At 45.4% G+C, this 20,924-nt stretch overlaps 1 protein-coding gene across 1 annotated transcript; it reads left to right on the top strand.

Moving 5' to 3' along the window:
* The first annotated feature begins 507 nt into the window (after positions 1-507).
* On the top strand, positions 508-5,369 carry foxd7 (forkhead box D7). Its single transcript, XM_067478369.1, has one exon. It carries the CDS (start codon positions 700-702, stop codon positions 1,714-1,716), a length of 1,017 nt encoding a protein of 338 aa, XP_067334470.1. The 5' UTR covers positions 508-699; the 3' UTR covers positions 1,717-5,369.
* Positions 5,370-20,924: the final 15,555 nt, after the last annotated feature.

Raw genomic sequence — 20,924 nt, 5'->3', positions numbered from 1 at the left:
CTTCATGAAACGTCCTCGACTTTTCATTCGGGCTGAATATAGCAGCGTTTCTCCCGCTCTTCATTTTAAGATCAATCTGCTTTTAGGGCACATAAATATTTTTTTAATAATTCTAAAATCATAACTGATTAACTCAGCAGTGACCTGAAAAAATGTGATGTATTATAATCAGTTTATAATCAATAATAATCAATTATAATCATATCTAATCATATAATTGTGATCAGCCTGTTTGTTTGTTTTATTTTTAATAATTGTAAACTTTGGACACAAAAATGAAATGGACATTCTAAATATTACGTTTGTTCTTCTACAAAAACTAAACTAAAATAAAACTTTTTTTTTCTGAATGGATCCCTAACGTCCGTGTCCACTTGGCACCGATGTGCCGGTGATGGGAGCGCACTTGGAGGCTGGCACAGGCCTTATTCGTCGTTTTCATTGGTCAGGATCCTTTTTCTCGTGCTTCGCCGTGACATCACATCCTTCCGACCCACAGGAAAGCAGCAGAGATTACAGATGATGCTGGACACCTCGGAGGACGCACACACTTTTCCGCATTACGCACGGACTCTCTCACTGTTGTTTTTCGCTTAAAGGCAGCGAAAAAAAACGGATTTCAGCAGCGATGTTTTGCGGTTTTGAGAGTTTGTTCACCGAGAAGTGAAACGAGGGTCGTGCTCCTATTTGAACTTTTTGATGAATGGAGATGGTTCGTGCTTAAAACCTGTCTGTTTGCCGCGCTTAAGAGAAGAGCTGTCAGCGTCCCACCTGTTGGCAGGTGGTGTTTGGCTTTACGCGCGGACATCTACTATGACCTTGGGTTTGGACATCATGGAGGATATTGTTATCGACGTAGTAGGGGAAGGACCCAAGGATGGTGGAGAGGAGGAACCTCTACCTCTGGCTGAGTCGCGGAGCGAGCAGGAGCGCAGCACGGAAACTTCCAGCAGCCAGACACCGGCCAACACCAAAGGTCCTTCCTCCGTGAAGCCTCCGTACTCGTACATCGCGCTGATAACCATGGCCATTCTGCAGAGTCCAAAGAAACGGCTCACGCTCAGCGAGATCTGTGACTTTATCAGCCACCGCTTCGCGTATTACCGGGAGAAGTTCCCGGCCTGGCAGAACTCGATCCGACACAATCTGTCGCTTAATGACTGCTTTGTCAAGATGCCCAGGGAGCCCGGGAACCCCGGGAAGGGCAACTACTGGACGCTGGACCCCAACTCCTCGGACATGTTTGAGAACGGGAGTTTCCTGCGGCGGAGGAAGCGATTCAAGCGGCAGCACTTTCGCTTCGATCCGCTCAAGGAGCAGCACCTGGAGCCCAGCGGACTGCGCGGCTTCGCCCACGGCGCCTACGGGCTCGGCACGGCGGCTCTGCAGCTGCCCAGTCTGGAGATCTACCCCTACCTCCATCACCCCGCCACCATCCCACCTGTCAGCAGCATCCTGCCGGCTCTCTCCAGCTTCTTCTCCCGCGGCGCCCTCGCAGCCAAGGCTTTCCTGCAGGCGCAGCCCGGAGTCGACGCCTTCTCTCCGGCCCAGTGCGCTGCGTACTCCCCTCCTCTGACCTCCGGCGCTGCCTACGCCTCCCCCGCGCTCTTCCATCCGGCTCCGCACTTCCTCAGTTTGCAGCAGCAGTATCAGAAAGTTCACACCCAGCGTGGCCCCGCGGAGCTGCTCAGACACATCGACACTAACAACGAATAGTCGTGTCGAACTCTGAACTCGTTTTCTCAGGTAACGGAGACACATGACGCAGAAGCGGTGGAAAGTGGATCTGAGTTTTACAAACCTTTTTGTGTGATCCTGAATTATATTTAATTGACGACTTTCCTACGATACTTGTCTCTACAAGGAAATAAAAGTGATTATTTAAAGCTTTGCGCACAGTTACAGTTTGTACTGATCCACTGTGGCGACATGAGACTTTAGTTCGTTTATTGGATCTCAACAACAGACTGTTTTTTTTTTTTAATCACGTGTTGCTTTTATTTTCTGGATTCTGACTATTTAACATTAAATCCTGATTTATAATAATGTTAATAACCCAAACAGACCTGTGTTTAAAATGGTTAAAAACAGACGACACAAACAGTTGAAGTCTCCTGAGGCCTAAAAGTGTTTCACCCGTGTCTAAAATGATCGAACCCCAAACGAAGATTAGATATTAAACACGTGTGATGTGTCTGATGGTGTGAAGCATATTTAAACAATAAATCGGCATCAAATGGCTCATAAAAAAAGATAGATTAGATTATAACGCCTTCTTTTACCACAACAGAAACATTACATTTAATTTGTGTGTGTTTGTGTCATTGTCATGGCTGCACACACACACACACACACACACCAAACTCATATTTTCCATTCAAGTAATTTATCGTTAATATTTTATTGTTGTTGTTGTTGTTGTTATTGTTGTTATTAGCGATTGTTGGTAAAATATGTTGAAAACTACGTTTTTTTTTATTTGTCTTAAATGTCCTATTTGAGCAACAGTTTGTGAATTTGAAAGAACATTTTAATTTAAATAAGCGAAAAATATGTTTTGTCTCACGTACATTTTAGCAACAATTACAAATCTGATGTATTTTGCTTTAAAAAGAAAAAAAAATCCATCTGTTAGTGTGTGAAAAATATAAAAACAGAAATTGTCAGGACACGATGCAGGTTTTACTAAAGTCTCCGGACCCTCTTATATTTGCAGACTGGGTGTAAATGTCTCAATGGATCAGTCACCTACAGTCTGATAGATCAGTTTGATGTCTCTGCTTTTCCTGCAGCGTTGGAGTCTCAGTATAAAATAATTGTGGGAGTAATTGTCCAACTCCAGGCTGAGTCTGCTTAATGCGGACGCTGCTGCAGCTGGTGGATCAGATTTTGGGACTGAAACAAATGTTTCAGATTGTAACCTGATGGCGAGCTGTTCCACTAAATTGCTCCTGAAAAAAGAAACACACACACACACACACACACTTTCCCCGTTGACTCGTCTTCTTTTCATTGAGGGGATTTTCACACACTCGCCCAGTTTCTGATGCTCTGATTTAATCCAATCTGTACTGAGGTTTTCTCTTTTTTTCTGCAGCCAAGTGTCTAATTTTCACACTGCTAATCTTGGACAGTGCGGCAAAAGCTGTGGTGAATGTGACGCACCACAGATCAGATCTTCTCTGCTGGAAAAAGCCAAAGGTTCCATTTTTCTTTAGAGTCTCCACTTTCTGCAGGAAAACTCAAAGTACCTGAGCCTGAAGTCAGGATTCACCTTCTGCTTGATGACGTTTGATGACGTCGGCGTAAAAAAAAGACTCCACTTCTAATAATAAACAGGCTCGTGATTTTTATTCACAAAAAAATAAATAAATAATTCACATGTTTTTTTTGTCACCGTCTAAGAGCTGGAAGTTTGTGCTTCTTTAAGCTCCGCGTCTCTGTGTTTTCAGAGAGAAACTTTGTGCGTAAACCTCAAACGACACAGACAAACATTCTGCACGATAATCTGCTCGTCCCACACTGTCACAGACACAGGGATTCCAGCTGGGGGAGGGGGGGGGTGGTTAGGTGGGAAGCTAGTGCACCTGATCAAATAAGCAAGTCAGACAACCGCCAGCTAGTGTGTGTGTGTGTGTGTGTGTGTGTGCGCGCGCGGCCGAGCGCACATCGGTTTTCCATCCTGAGTCTGTTTCCTTTGTGCGTCATAGTTTATTAAATCTCCACTTGTGTTTTGAGTAAAAAGTCTTTTGCTTAACGATTAGCAGCAGCGTGTTCCTGTCTTGAAACCTTGAACGTGTGAAACATCTCAAACTTAATGTAACCGTGATCATTTGAAACAAAAGCTTTACATTTCCCTGTGTTGCGTTCACATGATTTATCACATGACAAATGTGCGTTACAGTGACAACCTGTCAGTGTTTCTGCTGCGTTACGACTTCTCATAACTCACGTCCCCGCTCGGATGGGGAGCTCAGTTCTCTGCCGGTGCCAAACGGTGCCGCCGTAGCGCGCTTTGCTTCTCCACGTGCACACGCCAAACCAAACAGTCAAAATAAAGTCCAGAGTGAGGCGGTGCATTCTGGGATAACCTTTGCAAGTTCAGCCAAAGCAGGAGAAACAATGTGCTGCTGCAGAGAGTCTGAAATGCATCATTTGGAATAAATGTCCCTCAGATAGTTTCCCTGTCTTGTAGCCTGGCGGTGTTTTCGTAGGTGGAGGTTTGAGGTCACATACGAAAACAGCACACATGCAACATAGCTGTGGCCTGTCTGCACACGCTGTCTGTGTTTTCTCCTACTGGTGTTACCGGATCAAATAATCTGCTCAGGTGATGACTTATCTTGTTTGAATGTGATGTAATTCAATACGGAGAAACGTCACATTTTACATCAAATAAAAAAGGCAGAAATTGTGTTTAATACGCCACAACTGGAGCCATTGTTTAGTTTTGATTTATCATATCACTGTTTGGTGCCTGGGTCAACACAGCCTCTGACCTCTGCTGGGTTGTGTGTGTATACACACACTTTAATTCCTGAGGCAAAATCTGAACAACGTTCCTGTGGCCATCGAGGGAAAACTGGAGATTGAATTTTTATTCCTGTCGCTAATTTTCAAGTTGCATCTAAAAATCCACTGTTCAGCTGCTTGTAACCACGTTGTCAGTGATTCTTAATGCGTTCAGAAGGTAATTTGGAGTCTGCCTCCAAAACCGGCTCTGTAATTCACCCCTGCACATGATGGAGGCTTCAGGCTAAGTGGTGGGGGGGTATAAGGGGGGCGTGTTGAGCCTTTGTCTTAATTTGTTGTGTGTTAACTTGCTGTTATTATCTGGATTCTGATTACTTCTGTGCTTGTTTAACATTAGACCCTAATTTGTAATTCTGTCAATAACAGAATTCGTTGGGCTGGAACCGCCGGGAAAAGGGGAATCAAAGCAGTGGGGTAGAAATACTTTCCATGGGTAGAAAACTCCAATCAATACGTTGAGCCAGGTTTAGATAAACAGCAACACCAGGTTCCTGGATCCACACTGTGTCTTGGTGGTTTCTGCTCATGGGGACTGTTCCAACTGGGTCAGTGTTAAAATACCTAACAATCAGACACAGAGAAAGTTTTATTTTTTATTTATTTTTTTGCTTGTATACAGAAAAGGTGGCGCCTGTCATTATTTAGCCAATTTAGTTCTTATTAATAAACTGTCATTTTCTCCCTGGTAGACGTTGTAAACAGACTGTGTGTTTAACCTTCACAGCTGTGAACGAGAAGCCGATTTAACCTCCTGCTATTTTATTTTTTAACCCTGACAGGAGACATTACATTAAAAAGAGCTCAAGTCCATGTCGACGTAAACGTTTGCTCACAGACATTTGTCATTTTTAGATTCGTGGTCCTCTGACTTTCCAGGGCTTCGGTGCTGTACGCGCTGACTTAAACCTGGAGCATCGGGCCCCCGCAGCAGTGTGTGTCTGCAAAAACTGCTGCACATCACTCGGTGCGACCAACAACACATCTGTGTTTCTCTGTAACTGGTCCTGCTGGGCCTGGTTTGTGTGCTGCTGTGGGCTCCGTTTGGACGCAGGGCGTAAAGGCCTTTCACGTGTGGTTTTTCAGTTATCATTAGTAAATCTCGCACCTTTCTGCTGAGGCCGATCACGGCCGAGGTTTTCTCTCCTCTCACTTTAATGGCTGACTTCCACGGGCCTCGCTCGCTGCTTGGCGTTTGCTTTTCCTGGCAGGGCCAATTCCCACTGCCCTGCTTCGGGGAGTTATTCAATTATAAATCTTCCACCCTTCTTTTGCTGCACCCCCCTCCCTCCCTTCCCTCCTCCAACCTTTCACCCCACTTTCCCTCCCTCACCGGTCTTATGTGTTACCCTGCCAAGCCCAGTAAAACACGCTGCTCCGCCGGTGCACCCCTCTGCGCCCCTCTGCGCCCCTCTGCAGCCTCGTGCCCAAGAATTTATTATGCTCAGGGTGGTGAAGCGGAGTGCGGTGTGTTTTTGGAAAAGGGACCCCCCTCAAGCCTCAGTGCCAACAGATGACAGTGACATATAGCAGGAAAGCCACCCAGAAGGAGAATGATCTCACACCTCAGCCACGCGCACCGAGGGAGTATGGAGAGGAGAGATCTGCAGCTGGGAGCGGAGGGGACAATAAAATCAGGATGAAAGGAGGCAAAGATGGAAAAGGTGGAGAGAGAGGAGGAAAAAAAAACAAACAGCAGCAACTGAAAGCAAACAAAGCGGGAAAACGCTGCGACGTCACTGCGAGAGAAGTTCGCCAAAAAACATGTCTGCTGAACGTGAACGTTGTGTTTTATTCATTTTCCAAATAACTATGTTAAACCTCTTCAATATTCTGTTCTCTGCCCTCAACTGTGGCTGTTTCTGCCAGGAAGGATCTGGAGGAAATGCCCCGCTTCATTAGGCATCTTAACTCTGCATCCACTTTAACTTCGTTCCACTCAGAAAAGAAAAAGAGACAAAACACATACGTCAACTGAGTAAAGCTTTCAAAATGTAAAACTGGTTTGAGTTATCTGAACTTGAGAGACACGTTTTTTTTTTTTTTGAGGGCCCACATTAATTCACAGGCCCTTAATTAAAATTGATACTAAATGCAGCAACTCATGTTTTCAGGTTCCAGAAAGGTCTGAAAATGAAGGATGCACTTAAACTGCAAGCTGATGTATTTACCTACTGATGAAGTGTTTGTGGAATCCTCTGACTTCCTGTCTGACATTACACAGGCTGCAGCTACAGAGTTACCTGTCAGCACAGGTGCACTGCCAGCTGCACCAGCAGGTACCATCCAGTGGTGCTCTGTGGCGGGTTCACCAACGCTGAGCAGGCCCAGCTGGTTCTGAGTGGGACCGTTCTCTCCAACATGGAATGAGCGAATCTGTCCCTCCGGTAGAGACTTCTTGCCGTTCCTTAGGTCCAGCCTGTGTATCACCGTGGACAGTATCCTCAGGTAAAAGGCCCCTGACTCAGCCCTGCTTCCCCTCCCACATTGTGAATGGACCTCCTGAACCCTTACACACCCTTCATTGTGAATCTGGTTCTTCGGGTCATGCAGCTTGTGACCACAAATATAAGAACACGTCTCTTCGTCCACTTACTGTAGATCCGATTCACAGCCGTTCATTTGTCCCAAACTACCTGAGGAGCTGATTAAAATGTATTTGTTTGTGGGGTCATTGGAAATGTTTTTGTCAAACGAGCTGTGGATACATGTACTTTATACAATAATCACATGCTTATCTTTGAGGCTGGAATATAAAGTAAAATGTGAGCGGCACAAGCTGCGGCTAAGTCTTTACAGGCATGAGATGAAAGGCAGCGGTGGTGTGATGTCACCCACGACAGCCCCTAAACCACTTACTGCACTAAATGAGAGCCATTAACCATCCAAACAAAGACTTACAACTTTGTGTCATTTAATCAAAAGGGGAGCAGGAAGCACAATTAACATCTGGGCCAACATGTGTCGGACAGGGGTCAGGTTATAACCGAGCCTGGCGGTCGGCGTACGGCCTAATGAGAGTCAGTAACCCCAACCTGGCTGCATTCCGCCCGCTCCGACTGATCTCTGAGGAAGATGAAGTGGTCTGCCATCCACAGCAGGTTTGAAAACCAGCCAGTTAATAGCTGGAAAGCTCGTGCCCTGCCTCTCTCTCTCTCTCTCTCTCTCTCCATTTACTCCCCAGGTCTCTCCACCTCTCTCCCTCATTACTTTTGGGTTTCTCTCCTCAATAACGTCTGCAGTGGCATATTACAACTTGGAAATGGATTTTAAAAGGCGAGTAGAGAAGGGTGCCAGAATGGGAAAAACATAGTTTGGCAGATTAAGCGGTCGTGCCAAACCTCACGCTTTGCGAGAAACAAGAAACAAGCCGCTTTTTACATTAATGCGCAGACTAGAAAAGACCAACCACAGAGACGGAGGGAAGTCAAAAATCCCACCCTCCTCGAAAGAGAGAATGAAAAATCCAGGCGGCGAATTGTCACCTCATACCAAATCCCTCTTTCTCCTCCGGTGTCACCGGGGTGAAAAGAACCAGTAAACTGCAATAGTAATGTATTTGTACTTACAATTGCTTATTAAGTGTAGTAAGTGTACACACACACACACACACACACACACACAGAAATGAATGCAACAGTTGGTGTCAAGCTTTATGAAATTACAACTGCTGAAATTCGGTGGAAGCAACAAAGTACATTGCATAGAAGGACCTGACATTGCAGCTAGAAAACAAAAGGATTTTTATTTACCATCCACTGAATCGCTCACATTATAAACTAATGTTTTTAAGTTGCTCCCATCAGTTTCTACGTCAAAGAAAAAGCTCCGACACATTTGCGTCTTTTATGTCTCTGTGTCGTGGACAGCAGCTCCTGTAACACACTGTCTCTGTTTGTTTGTTGTAAAGCGGACAGAGGAAGGGACTTCAAATCTTATTCAAATTGAAACTTTATTTAACACTGATGAACGTCACATTTTGAGCGTTGATGAAGTGACCAATAAGCTGCTGTAATTACCAACAGTATTTCAGTGCAACTCATGAAAGTACGTTTTCAAATGATTGTGTATTTTAGCCAGTAACGTCGGATTGGTAGCTTGGAAACACACATTTAATCACTCAGATTTACTTAAAACCACGGCTTAAACAATTAACGTAAAAAAAAAAAAACACGATTTATTCACGATGTTCTACTTTGGTCACGTTGTCTTAGGTCACGGTTTGTTAAAGACGCCGCCTCACAATTTATGGATGTGCGTTACTATTGTAATAATACTACCCTGTACCACGATACTATACCACTGAGGTAAACCCTCCCTCCCACTTCCCCCATCTCTTCCCTTTCTGTGCTGTGAAAAAAAAAAAACTCTTCTTGCGTCAATTAGCTGTAATTATGCAGCACTCAGATCCCTCCCACCATAGTGTGAAGTCACTTCACACTGTACTGCAGCAATGTGAAATATATTTTAACTTTTACTGCCTCTGGTTCCAGCAAACGGCAGCTGTGGACAGAAAAAGCTCAACGATCGGCTGCACTTGGCCGATGATGTGCACGGTGGTGCTTTGACCCCGTTACCACTTTCCTACACGTTGTCCTGCAGACTTAAGCCCCTTCGTGCCATTGTTTGATGTTGACTTCCTCGAGCGTTGTTTCTCCTTGAAATCCACTAACGTGGGCAACACTAGGCAGAAGTGCGTACTGTTGATGACTAACATGAGGCGGGTTACTGTGGGACAGCTATTGGATTCTACAGTGGGGTGTCAGGCGGCAGACCTGCTTTTTTTTCTCCACGCTGCAGGTCTGTGTGTGCTCAGGGAGCTGTGAAGCCAATTCGCAGGCCTGCAAACATCCTGTAACAGCAACATAAATCCACTAATTCAGGCCTTTGTGTTTGGTAATGGTTGTTGTGCCGTACTATGTAGATGTGATATGATAGGATTGATTGCTCTGAAGAGCACTGAGGCTGCTTTCTAGCACCGCCCTGCCACCCAAACTGTCGGCCAACGAGCCGTTCATCCCATGCTGCCTCTGTTGGTGGTCCCTGGTGTAAGCTATATTTTCCCCTCGCTGCTCTCTCTCTCTCTTTCTCTCTCTCTTTTTTATAGCTAACACAAAATTGTTCCTAATTCGCTGCTGCTAGAGGGGGGTAATTTGTGGCTTTTGGCTGAGTGTCGCAAGCCCCAAATTTGAAAAAGCTGCTGAGTTGAAGGCGTTCTGTGAAACTTGGTAGGAGCAACAGTAGGGAGAGGAGAGAGGAGAGAGGCCCTAAACTCAATCAGTGGAAAAAGAAAAACAGCAAAACATGATAAGCCTCAAAAGGCTGAAGCCTGCAATGCAATAATAACTGTTGGGTAATGTAAGCCCACCAATAATTATGGTTCTTTTAATGAAATGATTGCGATAATGTCTCCTCTTCCATTCCAAGTTAAGATGATTTCTGTTTCGCCTAGAAAACACACACGCTCCAATCAGTCGATGTTGACCATAATACTGTAGCTCATATCTTATCTGTGTTTACTTTGCAGCATTTCCCTGCAGCCTTTTGGTTCTTCTTAGTTCATGTGAACTGATCTCACCTTTTCAGAAATGCTGGCATGCTGGGAGCTGCCTTTTTTTGTGCTTTGATAGTTTTTTGGGTCTGTTTTGGTGCCTAATTGTCAGCAGATTGGAGATAAATTTCGTTTTTAAACCAGTTTCTTCCAAGAAGCAGTACTGTCAGATGGCAGAGGTAGAATGTTACTCAAAGGGAGAAGCTTCTTATTAATGGTTGTGCAACAGGTCGAGCAGCTAAATCAACGTTCGAACGACAGTTTGTGATTCCACACATGTTGCAGGTGGTTGAATAAGATTCATATCCTTTTTTGCATCTTGCATGTTATGGTTTAGTTATTTGTTAAAGACAAACATTTCATCATAGCTCATATTTTATTTAGTTGTAGAGTCTTTGTCATGAAAAAGTTTTCATCAACCTGTTTGTTGATGAAATGAACAGTGTTCTCCAGCGGCTGCAAACAGTCATCTGCTGTTTCCTAAAGGCCATTTAACTTTCATTTTGTATGTATGGCTCAGTGTAACCAGTGGAGAGCTTCAAGGTTCTGTGCTGGGCCCACTTTTATTTTCTCTTACACGTGTTGTTATGCAGAGGATGTAGTTTTTTAAAGCTCTCGGTCCAAGATGCATTTTTAGGTCTCGTCCGGGACTGATCCATTACCATCCACGACTCAGATCAACACCCCATTAAACATTTCTTTCATTGTTCTTGAGCCATCGATTATTTTCACATTAAACTTTTTTTTTTTTTTGCTCTTGTCTTTTGTCCTTTCATAATTATTTGGGGAAGGGGAAATGGGCATTAGCATGCTAACGTTAGCCCTCAACAGCCCCAACAGCAAAGCAAAAAACACAGCCACAGCTAAAAGCTACAGCACAGCAGAAATATCAGGAGAAACAAAAATACATGTACAAATCTAAATGTCTGTCAGTTTGTCCCCTGGAAACATTGCTCGGAGACTTCTGGGGGACACTAAAAAGTGACGGACATAACTGGGACGCACTTGCTGCCATAGAGTCTGACGCACAAATTAACCGAAGCTGATTCTTCCTAAGTGGGTTGGAAAATGTTTAGTTTAGTTTTTTTACTATGTTGCTGATGACTACTGTTAGCTAGTGTTAGCGCCTTGCTAATTATTATCCTGTTAAAGTAATTAATCTCATGATTAATTACCACCGGCCTGGTGAGGATCCAACCTGACAAGCTCACAATAAGGAAAACAAATGAAGTTTGCAATAAATTTGACATGAAAGAAAAAATCTACATCTTCATGATTTTAATAAATCCACCTCACTATTATTTAGTATTACTATGGATATATTTATTTTAAAATTGTATATATTTTTTTTTAAAATGTGAAACAGCTACGGCAACACAAAAATGTCCTTTCTGGGACTAATAAAGCATTTTTCTATCTTTCTATGTATCAGTCTAATCGTGCTTTAGTTTCTCGTATCTGAAGTGCAGCAGAGCAGGTCGAGGACGTGGCTTCGTCCACATCTATAACCTCATTATATGAACGTTGTAGCTGGTTTTCCTGTTGCCCAGAAACAGAAAAAGCCCTGGACGCAGCTAAATACTGAATGAACAACAATATTAGGCAACAAATCTCATCACACAAATAGAAGTTACAAAAGAGGCAGCGTTTTCCAAGGCTGGAGTTTGAGTTATCAGCAATTTTATCTCAATGGGATTGGAAACGGGGTTTTCTTACCTCTGGAATGCAACGCGGAAGTTCTGGTTCCACTTTGGCTCTTTGTACAGTCCACTGCTAATATTCTGCAGTCTCAGCTTATTAAACCCAAACTTGGCTGAATGCAGATAAAACAGAGGGGAACAGATCACCCAGACTGGCTTTTCTGACTTCGACACTTTAGTTTAATACTTGTTAATGACGGAGCTTTGGTGATGTTATCGGGCAGCTTCAGTAATTGTCTTTGTGTTTTAGAACCGTGTTGAATCCGTGTACAAGTGAACCGGCACCTCTGAATCCGTTCAAAACAGAAACTGAACATTATGAAGTTCATAAAGGAGGATTTATGGCAGGGCTGTCGGGTCCGACTGCAATGTTCCCAGTTTGGTGTACCAGATAAACTAACAACTGACTGCAGACCATTTATTAACATAAGGCTGAGACTGAAGTAAGGTTTTTATTTTAGAAGTCAGTCCCGTTTTTCGTTTGAAGCTCTGAGAGGCCTTGTCGTCACCATTTTTTCCCCCTTTTACCAGCACTTGATTACAGCGACTTGTTGAATGAATGTTTGATGAATGCTTCAGCACAGTGTCTCCACATGTTGAACTAATGTTTATCATAGCACACAGAGATTTGTAACCAAATTTAAACCAACTCGTACAACACAGTGCTTTGTGTTTTGGAGTTGGGAGGCCATTTCTGTCTATACTTCAATTGAGTCATCTGTGTATATTTATTTCTGAAGCCATTCTGGGCAAATTACCATCAGACATCTGTAAATGTGCAAAGACCGTGGAGTAAATTTGAAAAACCGGAATTGCAATTTAAAAGAGCTTGAAAATGTAGTTTTGATGTCGAGTGTGTGAAAATGAGTCAGCGACTGAGCAGATTCGTAACTGAACTGGGTTAAAGAAAACAGCCAAATATGAGCCGAGAAAATATGTGCAAATATTATAAATACAACGGTAAAAGGAAGTGATAAAAATACAAATGCAAACTTGACAAAACAACCTGACAGTTCAGTTGTGTGGAGAATTAATCACGAACATCCACTTTTATATGACTAGTAGGGTTACGTCTATGAATATGTAATTAAGAAAACAAAAAAGCACATTAGCCACATGACTGTTCTCATAAAAAGCCAGCGAGCTGGTCTGACGTGGTGGTTGAGAACGACTCAAACAAAGTTCAGTGATAGTTTATTCTGGCCTGAAGTCCAAAGGATCCCGGAACGTGCAAACGAGAAGTAACTGATGGAACGTCTGCAGATGAGGACGTTGCAGGAAGTGAACGGGGCTCCTCTGTGTCTCCGTCAGTACGAGGTCCCCGAGATGTGCTCATTCATTTTGATTAACAGGGCCTTCCTCACTCTCATCCCATCCTCTGTGGTTCCCTCTCGCCTCAGGGGTGGGTGGAGCGGGGGGAGGGGGGGGCAACATGGTTTTTCACTTCCGCAACAGCACCTCATTGCCCAAGTGTTTAAACACTTAGGATCAGTTGAAAAAGAGAGCGAGGACGAGGAGGAGGAGGAGGAGGAGGAGGAGTGCAAAAACACTCACGAGCAAAGAGCAGTTCTACATTAACTCTGTATCACCCAAGGGAGCTGTAAAGGCTGCCCCCTAAGTGAAAGGAATAAATGTGGCTGTTGTCAGATGTCTGGAACCGCTTGAGAGGGTTTCAGGATCGGGGCAGCCCACCATGCTGAAATGAAGGGTGATAAGTTTGGGCGGCCCGAAGAATTAGACGCTACAACTTGCTGAGTGCCTTTGACTAATGAGGGCGGCTTTGCTGCAGGAGGAGAGCAGCGTTTGATCCCCAACAAGCCGCAGCTTTCTGAAAGTCACGCTGCCTGTTGAGCTACGGGTGGAGGGAACAGCAGCAAAACTCAGAGGAGGTTTATGATTTTATGCAGGTCCCACGTGAGCTGCCTCTGATAGCGACGGTCCTCCCACGGAGGCCTGCGTCCTCAGCAGTCAATCACTGCACCAGGGACAGGCGCTGTCAGTGGACCCAGCTCGCCTGGTCCGTGTCACCACTTCATCGGATTCAAATACGTCCTCAGATTCTGTTTGCGGAGGTGTAGCTGCGGCTCTTCCTCCACACGTCGGCCCCCGAGGGAACCAGCAGAAAATAAAACACACGAGGCAAAGCAGTAGCAGCTGGATGAGTGTTTTTCCAAGTTAGAGCAATTGATCAGTGAGAGTCCAGAGAGTCCTAAAGGGGAGTGGGTGGAGGGGAGGAAGCTGCAGGTGTGGGGAAGAGAAAACACGGTCACATCTCAAGTCAAACAAATGCGTCCGCGCTGATGGAGATGGATGGAGGGTCAGCATTCCAGTCCACCCTGGAGATCCCCACCGCTCAGCCCCAGGCCGAGGAGGGCGAGCTGCCGCCGCTGCCGGGCCAAGCGTCCGCACAGGGAAAGGCCCGCCACCGAAGCGGGTCATCACTAGGACTCGACACATACGAGAGGAAAGTCGCTCCTACATGGACAGAGACACGGTGGCAGTTTTCTCTCAAGCTTTGTTGGAGTAACTACGCTTCCACCCATCTTCAGTGTGCGCAACTGGGTCAAGATGCCAGAATGCAAACAGAATCAAACTCTTCTTGACAAAGTGTTTGGAATCGGGAATCAAACCTCTGACGTACATGAGTGACATGAGCTGATGTAAAACCTACTAAGGTCACATCATACACAGCTGTGTCTTACAGAAGTCCATGCTGGGGACTGAAAAGTGTCCCTTGGCCCTTTGTGTTCTGTCCAACATCAGGTCTAATGGAGCTGTAGGGACGTTGGACTGGAGGAAACCTGGTGGCTGCTCTAAGGGTCCGTTAGTTCTTTTTGTGTTAGAATCTCGACCAGTCGTCACTGAGCACAGATGCACTTTTCACACACGTATTACAATGAAATTCAGTCCCACTCGAGGACACACCTGGTGTGTGGGCTGGGATTCCTGACTGAAACAAAACCAGGAAAAGCTTTTCAGATTTGAATGAAGAGCAAGCAACAGTGAGCAACTTTGGTGCCATGAATCGTTTGTAATCCGATATCCACGTCTCTTAATATGTCCATGGTTCTCAGTGTTTGGAGCTCTATTTTTTCATAAAGACAGTAAACACATCACCCAGGTTTTTTTTTTGTTTTTTTTTCCTGCCGCAACCATCGCATTTTTTCGACTCAATCCCACACACCAGCCAGGAAATGGCTCCAGTTAAAGGTTAGGACACACGAATGACTTTTAGGTTTGGATTAAAAATGCTGCACCGAGTCAGACTGTCTGATGTCAGCAGGGAGGTTATTCCAGAACCAAGGGGCACGACAGCAACAGACCCCATAGAAATGGACTCCACTCCGAGAGCGATGGTGATGCAATTCATCATTGGTTTTAGTGTCTTTATGGGATTTGTTAAAGACAAATAAGGAACTCATCGCTCTTTTCCTTTAAATCTCACTGAAGACAAATCAGATCTGTCTGCAGTGATGAAAACATGAAACAAAAGCCAAATTTCCATTGTGTTTCTCCTTTTTTTTTGACCATGTGAGGATTTGGCTGTTTTATTTCCTTCTTCTTTAACAGTTTTATGGCACATGCATTCATTCATATTTTCTTTTGCCAAATGTCTTAAAAGTCAGTCAGATTTTGTGCAACATTTGAATGGAAACCCACTCATCTGTGACTCGAGTTTACAACATGATTAAATAATCCTGAAACAAAGGAAGCGGACACACACACACACACGCACACACACACACTGCAGGAGAGAAAGTTTCCATGAAGAGTGAGAAAAGGACGGATGAAGTGAGGTCAGGAGAGGAGGTGAAAGATGTTGAAGGAAGAGCCATGTTTATCTTCAGAACTCGTGTGGAGGAGGGAGCCCACATAAGTGAGTTTGTGTCTGTGGGGGGAGAGTTGGCCCCCTCCTCGTACCTCCTCTCTTCACTTCCATCTGCTTCACCTTATCCCAACATTTTTCCAACATCTTCTGAGCTGAAGGTCAGAGGCATCTGAAAACGGAGCCGCGTTGTGCCTAATCCTGCGGCCTCCTCGCTCCTCATGTCCCTCAGGGAGCAGGAGAAACTTTGCTCACTTACTCTGTTTCTGCCTCCTTCCTTTGTGTTTTCCCCAGGAATCCTATAAAAGCCTGCAGGGATGAGCTGCAGCTCATAAAGAGAAAACTCGCAGGGCACCCTGAGGTCCTGGGCTCTGTAAAAAGGCAGCGGCTGCAGCTCTGCCGGTGGACACGAACACGCCGTTACACACACACACACACACACACACACACACACACACACACACACACACTACACCTTGGGAGTATTTGATCCCTGTGAACGCTGCACGGCCTGGGGAAGACACGCTCTGTAAATTTCCCCCCCGTGTGCTTCGTCCTCTGTAACAGCAGCCTGAGCTTGTAAAAAGAAAAGCACACACGACAGGTGCCAGGGTCAGGAATGTAGTAAGAAATGAATGATGAAATACTATCGTACTTGTTATTTCTCGATTTTTAATTTCACTTTTCCTTTTTTCTGGAGGCAGGTTTCGCCAAAAAAAAAAAGGCTGTTTACGAGTTTGTGTATTGTTTGTGTATCATCACCAAAATGTGCTCAAACTAAAACCATTTTTAACTTTGTGTAGGCAGCATTTTACATTTCATCCAGTTTAAACTATTTTCCAGTTTCTAATTTAAACTATTGTGGTTCGTTACTAACACCAGGTTTTTATTCTCGTCTTTCTTAGATTTTCACACAAATGAGTTTTGAAACTGTAGTTTTTTTTTCCTCTTTTGTATTTAGTTCAAATACTCCACATGTTCACCTTAAACATCTGCAAAAGTCCCTCGTGTGCTACAAATACACCTGGCTTGAAGCATCACTGCCTGTAAAGTCAAAGAAGTAACTCAAACAGTCAAAAGAATGAAGTAGGGGAGTGGAGTCCAGTAATTTTAGTTACATCCAACCATCGCATGCATGCACGCGCGCGCGTGTGTGTTTGTTTTCACTGCTGGTGGCACAGTGCAGGATTTATTTGAACAGATGTGAACTCTCAGTGCCAGGGTGACCTAAGGTCCTACTTGGCTACACTGCAGCTGATCTCTCCACCCTGGAAAAATAACACTCGGTTTAACAGGCTGACCCGCGAAAGAAGAAGCTCACAAACGCACCGTGTAAAACCAGGAATACGACTACATTTCCTCCCAGAGACGGACTGAGTCTCAGCGTAACCTTATCCGAGCGTCTCCTGCTGCAACGCGGGGCGCGTGTCGTCAGTTACAGTAAGCAGACAGTACAGTAAAAGCAGAAGTTATTTTCCTTCCAAAGACAGATATATGGCAGCGGATTTATCCTCTCATTGACCGAAAATAGAGGGTTTTATACCAAATGCGCTGCACATTAACGAGGCCGAGCGTGAGTTGGGGGAGTGCAGAGGTTGCTGACACGAGCTATAAAGGAGTTGAATTTATGTGTCAGCGTGATACATGCAGGAGGTCAGAGGCAGAGTGAAGTGTGGAGGGTCGACAGGGGATAAAGAGACGGCGGTGTTTGGACAGAGGACAGGAGAGAGCGGTGCTAATTTATACCCCGCTAATTGGAAACAGCAGAGTCCTGCACCTGAACCGCATTCTCGGCCCTGTGGCCAGGACGGGGGACTGGGCAACGTGGGAGGGTGATGAGGGTCAGGGGGATTGAGAGATGGGATGGAGGTTAGGGTCAGTGTCAATAGCACCTTTGTTGTTTCTGTCCCTGCAGACGGGACGGAGTTTTTGGCGTGTGTGTGTGTGTGTGCGTGTGCACGTGGAAAGTCCAAAGAATCTCAGGTCTGCCTGTGCGTGTCTGAACAGAATTAGTGTGTATGTTAGAGATTTTCCGGGGGTCGTGTTGTTGTGACAATCTCACACACACATGCACCGCAGGCCAGAGCCGGAGCGAGGACCACCCTGTCTCACCAGAGGGAGAAACAAAGGGGGGAGCAAAAGCCGCTTAATGTGTCATGGTCTCGAACTGACACGGTGTAACATATGACAGGGCTGGACGTCAGCGCTCTGAGCTTCCTAGTTAAATAAATATGACAGCGTCCTCAGATAATTACCGCGCCGTGGCCATGTTGACTCATAGCATCCGTTAATTATTAGCTGGGGCCGTGTGAATACGTGGATTCATTCTTCGAGTCCCTGCCGCTTGTGTGTCTCTGATGTCTGTAATATTTCAGTGAATGATGGTGTATTCAGATGTTGGCTGTGACTGGGGTCTGGCATTGTGCTAGAAAATGAAGTAATGGTGGAATTTAGATTGAAAAAACATTGACGGTGCTTGATGTGCCTCATATCTGCACGATCTGTTTGCACTGCTAAGCCGCGAGTATTAGTGTTTAGGCCCATTTAGGCCGGCGACTCCCAACGAGGGGAATTTGTAGCACAGAGGGGATCTGCTGCAGCCGGTGGAGCAGCTCCATAAATCTGGTGTTACACAATAAATAGGCCTAATAATCATAAATAAATGCGTGCGAAGGTGCTGTGGACGGTGAGAGAATTAAACGCTACGGACAAATACAGGTTAACTTGATGCAGCCAGTAGAACTCAAGTGTGCACTTTTGTGTCATAAGAGTTTAGTGTCTAATGCTGATGAGGTGCCTGAGTGGATCCGGAAAGGTTAGCAGGCCAGGTCGAGGACGGAACCCACAGGAACCGCGGATTTGGGCCTTACTTTTGGAAGCGTGCTTCTGATAAAACAAGCCATCAGCTCAGCTGTCAGCATTCAGGGTTATATGGAGCAAAGAGCAGATACATCGATATGTGCCCAAAAGCCAGATTCCCTGGGAAAAAAAATGAAAGAGTGGACTTGGACATATGGGGAACATATTGGTGGCAGATCACACAAGTTCCCTCCTAAGAGAAGAGACTGCAACAAGATTTAGATGTGGTGGGGGCTGTTTTGTTTCCCCTTTAAAGGCGTGTCAGTTGTCTGCTAGAGAGAAAAAAACCTTCTTTTGTACTTCGTCACTCCCGCAGTGATTGACATCTCGATCGTCTGCACACATGAGTGAGGGTGTGCAAGCTATTTGCGAAATTACAGCTCCAAAACACGCGCGCACACACGCACACTCTCTCCCACTGTAGTGGTTTGCAGAGAGACATTTGTCCTATGATGCTGCACTTTTTTCTCCCACCTAGTATCTATTCTGAGGGCCAAGCTCCGAGTGCACATCAAAACCACCACAATCTGTCTGTGTCCCTCAGCATTTGTCTCTCACACACTCCTTCTCCCTCGCAAACCGTGCACAAACTGAAACACATTTGAGTGTGTTGTGGGAGGGATTGCACATATTCTTTGATCAGGGTTCATCTGACGGCAGATCTGCTTCATGATTCGGTTTGGAAGCAGGAGTGATTTACTTTTTGACATTGAAGTCCTTGATTTTAACAAACCGTGTTTCCTTTTCTTTGACAGATAATGTTATTTAAGGTTAGTGCACTTGTTAGTATTGTTGCCTCACAACTAGGTTCTGGATTTGACCTACCCCACCTCTCGTCCGGTGTTCAGCCTTAGATCCCAAGTCTTGGGGGTAGATTGACGTAATGTTGTAATGGGACCGTAGAATTAGGAATAATGTTTCTGCCAAAGCATCATTTGGTGAAGACCTACCTGCTCTGGAGCAGAGAGGAACAAGGCTTTTTTGCGTAGTGGTCACTTTTGTGTTCAGCGTGTGATCACTGCAAAGAGAGCAGCCGTGAGTCAGTGATCACATGTTTCTGACTAACAATAACCAGCAAATGTATTATTTTCATAATCAAAATTTGATCCTTTTGCTGCTAAAAAAAAATAAAATCACAAGATTGTTTTATTTTGTCCATATTATGATGTTAGTGGGGAAAATCACCCAAGTGCACGAATGGAATCCAGAGGAATTTGTTTCGGCGCATGTGCTGCTCAGCATCTTATATAACAATGAACTGGGGACTTGTTGCAATCTGCAAACCAGTTGTTTGCAGATCCAGTCGATGCTGCCACACAGTAGCTGACCGAACTCTTTGAAGGCTTTTGTCAATCCCACGTCCACTGTGTTGGACCTCAGAGTCGTCCTCTCCCTGATAAGCGGGGATCACTAATATGGTTTGAGCCTTACAAAATATGAGCCGGCACCAACGTTAGTTCACGTCCTTTTTGACACCAGCTCATCATTTCCACATTGCGTCCACTGCCCTCTCAGGGCCAGAGCAAAGCCACTGCAGCTGCACATCTTAATCTCATTTCTCCTCCATCCTGCCTGTCATGTTTACTTGATGTTTTCCTTTCTCCTCCCTTTTGCAGGATGCATGGTTTCAAAGGGACCACAGAACAAATCAGAGGCCCGTCCCTGTGCACCGATGGCCTGTCTCTCATTCGGGATGGAGATTGAAGGGCATGTCTGCCCCTGGGGCGTCAGTGTGGGATCGGGGGGCCTCAGTAGCACCCGTCGCCCCAAGGGCCTCTGTGTTTCCACAGCGTGGGAACTGGACCGTGGCGCACAGCAAACGTCGAGGGCTTCGTAAGTGCCTCAGCCCCACCAGTCGCTGGAAAAGCCCTGAAAGCTTTGCATGCGCCCCTTGTTAGCTCAAGGTTGTGTGTGAGTGCAGTGTGTGTTTTGGGTTTGGCTTGCTTTGAAAAGATACGACAATAACGAGCCCTTGAGCAGGAGTTATTATGTGTTTGGCTGAGCCCGGGAGCTTGTGTTGCTGTGATGGAAGTCGGATGCTTTCCAGTGTTGTTTTGAGGCGCTTTGGGTTTGTTAGTCAGAGCTTACTGTAAAGTGTCTCCTAACACGCTCCTATTTAGGCAGAGGATGTGTGAGGCTTGCGAGTCGGAGAAAACAACAGGGCGGCAGAAGATCAATTCCAGGTTGACGGCCCGTATTCTATCAGAGCGAGACATGGCTCCAATCTTCTCGCATGTCTGTCTCCAGCTCTAGTCTCGCTCGGCCTCCGCTAAGCTCCCTCCGCTTTCATATGACGCAGCGATAGCCGTCATAAGCTGCATGACAGCATATGGACCTGAGTGACATTGGATGTATGTGGCAGGAGTGAGTGCAGCTCCTCTTTGTGTCTCCCATTCATGTGGCGAGCGCAGGATTAAGACGTGATCCAACAGAGCAGGAGTGGAGGAGAACCAGCCCG

Source organism: Channa argus, chromosome 15 (genome assembly GCF_033026475.1).
Source record: "Channa argus isolate prfri chromosome 15, Channa argus male v1.0, whole genome shotgun sequence".
NCBI classification, from domain to species: domain Eukaryota; kingdom Metazoa; phylum Chordata; class Actinopteri; order Anabantiformes; family Channidae; genus Channa; species Channa argus.
This window is presented reverse-complemented; position numbering and strand designations above follow the sequence as displayed.

Bases quoted from the DNA above. Each gene is read 5' to 3' on its own strand.
- foxd7 (XM_067478369.1), top strand. From the start codon at position 700: ATGAATGGAGATGGTTCGTGCTTAAAACCTGTCTGTTTGCCGCGCTTA.